We start from the raw sequence: 9,520 nt of genomic DNA, 5'->3' as shown, positions 1-9,520 counted from the left end.
ATATTCAAAATTAAAATCCAAGAAAATAATTTAAATTATTAATTTTAAAATTAATTAAAATTACGTGAACTGAAAATTTCAAATTAAACATTCAAAACGATCTAATCGCAACGCAAACACCCTACGCATCGCACGCCCATGGGCCACACGCACACAGCCATCGCTGGCCATGTGCGCGCAGCCCATGCGCTCGTCGCATAGCTGCTGCTTCTACCCTTCGCAAGCCATCGCACAAGATGGTGCTCGCTGCGCGCGCGCCAGCGCTCGATGCACGCGAGCCATCGCTCGCTGTGCGCGTGCGCTCGTCGCATAGCTGCTGCTTCTACCCTTCGCAAGCCATCGCACAAGATGGTGCTCGCTGCGCGCGCTCCAGCGCTCGATGTACGCGAGCCATCGCTCGCTGCGCGAGGCATCGACGCTGGGCGCAGCACTCCTGGCACGCGAGCTTGCGCTCGCTGCGCGCGAGGCTGCGCGCGCTTGCGCGAGACAGTGCGCGTTGTGGCGCAGCTCGCTTGCTGCCCACACGCGACTGCCGTGCCTTGCCTTCGCCCATGCCCATTCGTCCATAGCTCATAGCCCACGACACAAGGCAGGGCTGCTGCCTTGTGCTCGTGCACCATGCCCTTGCTCATTGCATACGTGCCGCATGGGCGACGAGCTCCCTTGCTCGTCGTCGCATGCCCGCACTATACAACACCCCTTAAGGGTAACACGAAGCGTCCATTGCTTTGTGCGTGCAAGTTTTATGAACGAATCGCATAAAATTTAAAAATTTTATATTTAAAATTAATGACAAATTAATAAATAATATTAATTTCATAATTTTAGGGCGAAAAATCGAAAATTTATTATTCAATTGATTTCCGATTATCATGGATTCAAGCCTAGGTCATAAAAATTTAAAATTTATCATAAATTTACAATTTTTATGGTGGTTTTTAATCATAGGTTTCTAATTAAATTATAATTAATTATGAAAATCAAATTAATTCTAAATTATTCTAATTTTCAACAAATTAATCATAATTACAAATTAGATTGCATAATTAACAAGGATAGGCATTCAAACTTGTTAAACATATACAGTAGGTCAATCAAAAATTCAAGATTTATCAACAAGAATCGCAAATATTTAATTTAACATCTTAAATTTACGAAATTTTGCATTCGAAAAACTAAAACCTTCGAAAAGTCATAGTTAGGCTTCGAATTTGAGAATTCTAGGTTCGGCAGAAAAATACTATTTTTGTCAAAATTTTAGAATGCCTTTTACATGCGTAATTGACACAAAAATCACTCGATTTGGATGAGTAACGAAGAAACTGCCGAAAAACTGCGTACGTATAATTAAATAAACGCAATTTGCAATTAATTAACAATTACGAAAATTAATCACCCCTTTTAATTCTTGCAAATTTGTAATATTTAACCATGTTCATGCAATTTAGATTATGAAAATAATAAGAGGCTCGTGATACCACTGTTAGGTTATGATACATATGACAATTCATAAATCATGCGGAAAAACCATTTAGCCAGGAATACATATTATTTACACATAATCATATAGCATAGTTTAGCTGCATACTCTTTGTTGCGTGCCTTCCCTAGCTGCGCCCGAACCGAACAAGAACAAGTCTTTAGGACTCCAAGTGTCGTCCCTCCGTAGATAGTCCACAGCACGTCCGGATCCGCCTTAAGATTGACCAACTAGAATCGCCCTTAAGGTACTAAAGATTTTCGGCATTTTTAGTCAAGGAATGTGTCTGAATTTTCTCTCAAAAACTCACTTTGAATACTTGAATAATCTCTCAAAATATGTGACCCTAGGCACCTATTTATAGAGTTATGGAAAGGGTTTTGGAATCCTATTAGGATACTAATTTATTTAATTATAACCCTACTAGGACTCTAATTAAATAATCATTCTCTAATAGTTTTAGGATTTAATCATACTTCGAATCCCGATTGCTTTAGGATTCCCGCACAAGCATTGCACGAGCACCGTACACCCGCGCAAGCCTTGCGGCCCACGCTAGGCGCACAGCGCTCGGCCCACTGCTGTGCTCTCGCGCGCGCGCCCAAGGCCTTGGTTGGGCCTGGCCTTGCGCTGGGCCTGGTCGAGGCTTGGCGTGCGATGGTGCGCGTTGGCTCGCTGGGCGACGGCCTGGCTTCGTGCTGGGCCTTCGTCTAGCGGGCCTCGTCCGATGCTAATTCGTACGATACGCTTCCGATTAAATTCCCGATTCCGGAATTCATTTCCGATACGAACAATATTTAACATTTCCGATTCCGGAATTAATTTCCGTTTCGAACAAATATTTAATATTTCCGTTTCCGGAATTATTTTCCGATTCCGATAATATTTCTGATTCAGACAATATTTCCGTTTCCGGCAATATTTCCGATTCCGGCAATATTTCCATTTCCGATAATATTTTCCGATACGTACCATGTTTCCGTTTCCGGTAACATCTACGACTTGGATACTATTTATATTTCCGATACGATCCATATTTCCGTTTCCGGCAATATCATCGTTTCCGGAGTATTCATTTCTTGCCTGTGACGATCTCAGCTCCCACTGAAACTAAGATCCGTCGATTCCGAATATCCATAGATGGAGTATTTAATGCCATTAAATACTTGATCCGTTTACGTACTATTTGTGTGACCCTACGGGTTCAGTCAAGAGTAAGCTGTGGATTAATATCATTAATTCCACTTGAACTGAAGCGGCCTCTAGCTAGGCATTCAGCTCACTTGATCTCACTGAATTATTAACTTGTTAATTAATACTGAACCGCATATATTAGACTTATCATTGAATGCATACTTGGACCAAGGGCATTATTTCCTTCACAACAGCAGCAAAAACGCAACCAAAATAGCCATGAAAATGGCACAACAGTCCAAAACAGAGCAAAAAGCAAAGCAAAAAAACAGAACAACTCGGGTTCGACCGAACTCGTAACGGAGTTCGAACGAACCGAAAATTTAGAGTTCCTGCAAGTCTAAGGTCCGACCGAACCTCCATTGAGTCTGGTCGAACAGCTGAGCGCAAATTTATGTACGGATTAATGAATACCAACGGCTGCGATTCAATGAAGCAATCCAAGGGCCTTGATTTAGCTGCGATTTTGATTCATCAATCCAAGGGTTTTTCATTAGCTTAGTTTTTGGTGAGAGAAAGTGAGGGAAAATCAATGAAAAATTGGGGCTTTTGAAATTCAAGGGTGACAACTTGTATTGAAGGATCAACCAATTAATCAATGAGCAATTTCTTACTCTCTCTCCTTATTTATTGTTTTCATTTATTTGTTTAATTAGTTTAATGGTTTTTGTTTAGTTTAATGATTCATGTTTAGATTAGTTGTTATTAATGTTTAGAATCATGTTTTTAGTTGTTAAATTCGTTAAATTTCTTATTTTTATATTTATGGAGTAGTGTTGTTGGTTAGGGTTTGGGTGAAAACTCAACATTGATTGGTTTGGGTGTTTGTGATTGGAAATTAGGGATTTTCATGATTAAATTATTGCATGTTTAGGCATTTCCAATACATGTTGCATTTAACTTGATCAATTAAGTGTTCCATGATTGCTTGGAGTAGTCTAGTTGGGTTGGAAAGGGATTAAAGACCTAAACTTGATTATGTAGTTGAATTAGGACTTTGATTTACCCCGGGTATGATAGGGTAGAACGGGAGTTCATCCTTGATACTTAGGGAAATTGCTCGCATGTCGGGAGATAGTTGGAGCTATTTGTGAATTCAACGCTTATCATGTAGTGCTTGTGAATCTTCCCCGTTTTCAACTCTCTTAGGTTCAATCCATGATTTGTTGTTGTTTGACCCATTCCCTAATCCCGCTTACTTTTGATTTCTTAGTTTAGTTTAATTAGTTTTATTCGATTAGTGATTTTCCAAAACCTCGTTTCGACCTAGCTTGTTGTTCGATTAGCATAAATTAGCGCACCTTAGTCCTTGTGAATTCCGACCCTTGCTTACCCCTTTACTTGTGTTTAGTGGTTAGTTTAGGTAATTTGTTTGATTAGGAGAGACTAGTAAACGACCTAGTTTCCCCTCTATCAACTTTACATCTCAACCGCTACTTTTACCATACACTCATACTAGTTACCCGCTACTTTGACAGTTAACCGTCACCCACTACTTCAACAGCTACCCGCTACCTCCAGTTTCGCTGAACAGGGCATTAGTAAACTAATGTATATGTTTCCACTGTTGATGTAAAATTTAATAATTTAATATTCAATGTGCCAAATTTGTAATGTTTTTAACTTTTCAATTTTTCATAATATTTGAAGGTGAACAAATTTCCATGTTCCCCTATAATCTTTCCTATTGAATGTGATGATTTTTCTTATCTCCAAACCAGTGTCCGAAAGAACTGGGCTGATTTGTGTGTTTGATTTTTTTCAATTGTCTAAATTTCCTAATATTACGGTTAATGAGAGTTGATGAATTGGGGTTTAGAGGCTTCACATTCGTCATCACCCTACTTTAATAATATACTTAGATAACTAGATACTTCATTGCAAAATGTTGCATTTCTAAAGATATTCTATACTGAGACAGACGGTTAAGTCGTTTGGGTTAATATTCTTACCATGAGGGGTGAGGCAAACATTGCAGCAAAGAAAAATTTCAGTCTAAAAATAAAAAGGCAGCTTCATCCTCCGTCCAAGAAAAGAAAAGAAAAGAAAAATGACGGACATCAAAGAGATATTTTACACAAGATCTATGCGACTCTGCTCCTTTGCATCTTAAATAATGTCACCTAGAGTATCCAGGGGAGCCGCTTTGGCTACGGCTACTGTATGGGCTTCTAGTCCGACTCCTTGAGCCATATGAAGATCTCGAGTGAGAGGGAGATCTATATGAGCATCCTCCATATGCCCTATCCCTTGGTGAAATCGACCTAACAAAAAGTGGGTAAATGCACCTATAAGCTATACATCAAATGTTCTTCAAAGAAAAAGGTAAAGTAAAGATGAACATACCGTGAATAACGCCCCCTTGGAGAGTAATCATCAGAATATCTTGAAGAGGATCGCCTACGATCATATGACTGACTCCTAATAGCACATACACAAGTAACGAGAGATCTGAATTATTTATACAAATAAAAATTATACTTTCCATTTAAGATAAATGAATCTTTAAATTACTTTATCAAATATGAGACAAGATAAGATAGGTAGAGATGAAAATTTGATACAAACTCCCAACAATGAATGCCTCACCTTACGCGCTCCCTTAGCCTCATTTCTGAGGGCTTTTTCCTGTTTTCCTCGGCAAATACAACAGTCAGCTCCCGTCCAAAGAGGATATAACCATCCATTTCGTATTTAGCATCTGCGACATCATTTGGATCCACAAATTGGACAAACCCAAAACCACGAGGATCCCTACATAACCCATACATATTGAGTATGTTCCAATGTTACATAATGTTCAAATGCATGAATATTTCAAAATAATGTTAAGACCAACCACATTCATTCTCCAACCAAAACAATTGATAAAACAAAGAGCTCCATTGGTGGCTTACCTTGGAGATAGCTACAAAGTAGACTTCAATGTCTTCTTCACAAAGAAATCATTATCTTCAGGCCTGCAACGGTAAAAAATATGCTCAATAAGCAACACAATTGAAGAATATAATTACACAGAGAGAATAACTGCCAACTCTGTAGCAAATAACTCAACATTTTAGTTGCATAACTAGGGGTGTTTGGTTTTGCAAAATGGTATGGATTTGGAATGGTTGTATGAGGTTGGAACTTGATTCTTAAGTACACGTATTTGGTTTTTTTCCGGGAATGAATTTTATTCTTTAAGGGGGGATCGGGTTGTGTCCATTTCCCCGATGGAGCCAAAGAGTCATTTGTTCTTTTGGCTGTGGGATGTAATGGACTAAATCAAAATGACTCTTAAAACCTCTTCGCTTCCTTTCCATGATGTAGAAGATGTTCATCCCTTTGTCGTCCCGTTATCGCTTTTGGGTCAATTGGAAACAACCTCTCTGCAATTGCAGGGGTAGACCCCCCTTACCCCGCTTCTTGCGGGAGCCTCTTTGAGGCAATGGGGTAATGATAATGATAATGATGAATTTGGTACATCAAAGTTTGGAATGAACTATACCTACCTCCCTCTGCATTTCTTAACCCCATACCTTGTTGGGTTTTTGAGGTCTGGGTTTACAAATTTCAATTATCTTAAACAAATACTAGGTATGTACAACAGAAATCCGTTCAAACACCCAACTAAAAAGAGACAAAGTATGATGATAGAAAACATCCATTGGTATAGGTCAGAGACAAAAAGTATCACCAAAGAAAAATCTTGTTTTAACAATTCTAACAAGAGATGGTAGTCCTAATTAAAGCACAGGCTGCACAGCAAAATACCTAGAGGCAACTGTAGACGAATAATGCTTTGTCAATTTGTCTAGGGTAAGGAACACAATTATGGCTCAAGCTTTCAAGAAAGAATAATTTTTTCTATAAAGTATCCATCCCACACCATACAATGTTAATAGTACTCTAGCATTAGGAATGATGGGCAAGTTTAGGCCCTCTTGGAGTTTAGGAGTTTCTACAAAGAACAAATATAAAGATAGAATCCTACAAAAATAATGGAATCATGCATAGGGCAAGGGTATGCAATCATTATGAACACAAGAAAACTAAAAGCTAAGGTCACCTAAGGGGCAATTTTTACAGGTGCAGAAAAAATAACTAGACATAAATTTCCTTATAAAATAACCAATCTTAAGGGTTGCTTATGTTTGGGAAGTGGATGAGTATTGCATATTTGCATGGTCGAACTTGCATTCATGACGGAGGTTCCGAACTAATAAACTTGTGGGAAGATCCTTCCCACTGTTGTAACGGCCTCTCGGAGATGGGCTCCTATATCTCCTTCCATAACCCCTTGGTGGTGAAAGAGAAGGGTTGTAACTGTAACTTCTTTCCCTCATTTTCCTGCATTCATAAAGCAATTTCACATAATAATTTAATTATGTGAAGTCACAACATAATTCATTGGAATAAAAATACTATATACAACTAGACTAGTTTTTGGGCCCGTTCATCATATATGTTGGAAGTGTAATGGAGTTTAGAAGTTATGTTGTTTTTAAGCAGGTGTTAGAAGGTGTTTAAACAATAAAACTTTACGACCTATGAAGTCTTGTTTTTTTTAATCATTACATTTTTCTACTTATGTTCATCTCCCCTGAAAAAATAAATCCACTTTAAATCACCTATTACCACCAATAACATATCATTTGTACAAAAATCAAATAAAATTGTTACATTGTACGACTATACTCATGATATCCAAAGAAAGGAAAGGCTTAAAAAATTCTAACTATTAAACTATATTGACCAAAATTTTCTTATAGGAGAACTAAAACTAATTGTAAGTTTCCTAACAACAAAAATATACAAATAAAACCCACATAAAAGTCTCAAAATATTGATGACGATTTACCTACCTTTAATCATTTTCTTGGAAACTATTACAATATAAGATTCTCCTTCTTTGCAAAATGAATTGCAACTAATTAAGAAAGAAAAATAAACAACATATTTCCAATATGCTTAAGAAAAATCAAGAACAACGTGCTTAGAGAGAGGGGGGGGGTACTACAACTTGAATTGCATGCATGAAAATAAACAATTGAAATGTTGAATTAAAACACCGTATAACTTCCTACCATTTCAAAAAGAATTAGTAAAAAAATTTATTATATATTGGGAGGTTAAATTTTGAATGAACGCTACAGAAGAATAAGAGAAGATTTGGGAATTGAATTAAATTGACATTGAAAATAATTAAGGTTGGAGAGTTAATGGGAAGATGAAGAACGGGGAAGACGAATTACGGGACGGTTGTTTAGGCATAATCAAGTTGAGTATCGATTCTAATTCTTGGTACTCCCTCCGTCTCATTTCTATAGTCCTGCTTTTATTTTGAGCGTCCCAGAATTAAGAAAAATCAAGAACAATGTGCTTAGAGAGAGAGAGATGAAAATAAACAATCAAAATGTTGAATTAAAACACCCTATAATCTCCTACCGTTTTAAAATGGACCAGTCAAAAAGTCTATTAAGTGGGATGTTAAATTTTGAATGGATGCTACAGGGGAAGGGTAAAAGATTTGGGGATTGAATTAAATTGACAATGAAAATAATTAAGGTTGGAGAGTCAATGGGAAGTTGAAGAATGGGGAAGATGAAGTAGGGATCAGTTGTTTAGGCATAATAAAGTTTAGTATTGATCCTCATTTTTGGTACTCTCTCCATTCCATTTTTATAATCCTGTTTCTATTTTGAGCGTCCCAAAATTATAGTCATGTTTATATTTTTTTGCCATTAAGTTTTCCATTTTCCTATGTACTATGATAATTTTAAATGTATTGAAAAATCAACAAAACTTCTCCATGTACTATATTTCAGTTCTTCATGTACTACATTCCCTTTTCTATGTACTATATTCCACTTTCTTATACAAATCAATTATCAATACACTATATTCCAATTTTCCGTGTACTATATTCCATTTTTCTTAAAACCCGTATTTTTTGTCAACGGGGCTATAAACATGGACGGAGGGAGTTCAATTCTAATAAATTAGGGATTAGTAGTATACTTCGTGAAAACTAACGACAATAAAGTGGAATAATGAATGTCCATTATTTTTTTATAACAAAAAGTAAATAGTAAGATTAATAAAGTTTTGACACGTGTCTTCAAGATGGAGTTGCTTATGTGTCATTGAAATGATGATGGTTATGTTTTTTAAATACTACTAGGTATAGATAACCTACTTTTTTATTACACCAACCTTAGCCATTAATTTCCCTCAAAAATAAAACATAAACCTTAGCCATTAATTTCATTCCCCTAAATAAATAAGGTGTACGTATCAATTGAGATAAGAAAAGAAATAAGACCCGGACAACCTTAATCATCCTTTCGAGTGAAATTACAGACTCAATGACTAAGGAATGAGAAATCCTTTCTCCGTATTTTATTAAGCGATGCACTTTCCATTTATGAAAACTTTTCCTCTTATTTTATAATTTCTTTACTAACACATGTCATATTTTTTACTCCCACTAGTCATATTTAATACTTTTACTATCTTTTACTCCGAACATTATTAAAAATACACACTAGTCTCAAACTACCCCAGCTTCCGTTCCAAAAACATGGTGAAAATATAGACCATTAACAGAGCGGTGATATATTCTCCATTCTCAAGATCGTTGAAACCAAACCCCAAGCCAAAACTTATGACAACTTAAACTAAACCAAAACTAAAACCAAAAAAAAAAATATGGAGTACTTCGTACTACCTAAATATATACCGCGCTGTGAGGGGGTCGAAAAAGCACGAGGCTAATGCGTGACCTCGTCCCTCGTGGGTGTGACGATTCTTTTTATTCAATCAAGTGTAATTGGATTTCCTGTGAGTATACACCCAATTGAC

General features: G+C 36.9%; 1 protein-coding gene across 1 annotated transcript; it reads right to left on the bottom strand.

Annotated features, from left to right (window-relative positions):
• Positions 1-4,793: 4,793 nt before the first annotated feature.
• LOC130469604 (serine/arginine-rich SC35-like splicing factor SCL33) lies at positions 4,794-7,002 on the bottom strand. The gene is made up of 6 exons (XM_056838988.1): positions 6,885-7,002; positions 6,551-6,617; positions 5,587-5,634; positions 5,264-5,428; positions 5,021-5,095; positions 4,794-4,938 (listed from the first exon to the last, which is right to left on the bottom strand). The coding sequence occupies exons 1-6, from the start codon at positions 7,000-7,002 to the stop codon at positions 4,794-4,796; spliced, it is 618 nt and encodes a 205-aa protein (XP_056694966.1).
• Between the last annotated feature and the right edge of the window lie 2,518 nt (positions 7,003-9,520).

Source organism: Spinacia oleracea, chromosome 3, assembly GCF_020520425.1.
Source record: "Spinacia oleracea cultivar Varoflay chromosome 3, BTI_SOV_V1, whole genome shotgun sequence".
Lineage (NCBI taxonomy): Eukaryota > Viridiplantae > Streptophyta > Magnoliopsida > Caryophyllales > Amaranthaceae > Spinacia > Spinacia oleracea.
The sequence above is the reverse complement of the archived record's forward strand: the minus strand, read 5'-3'. Positions and strand labels throughout refer to the sequence as shown.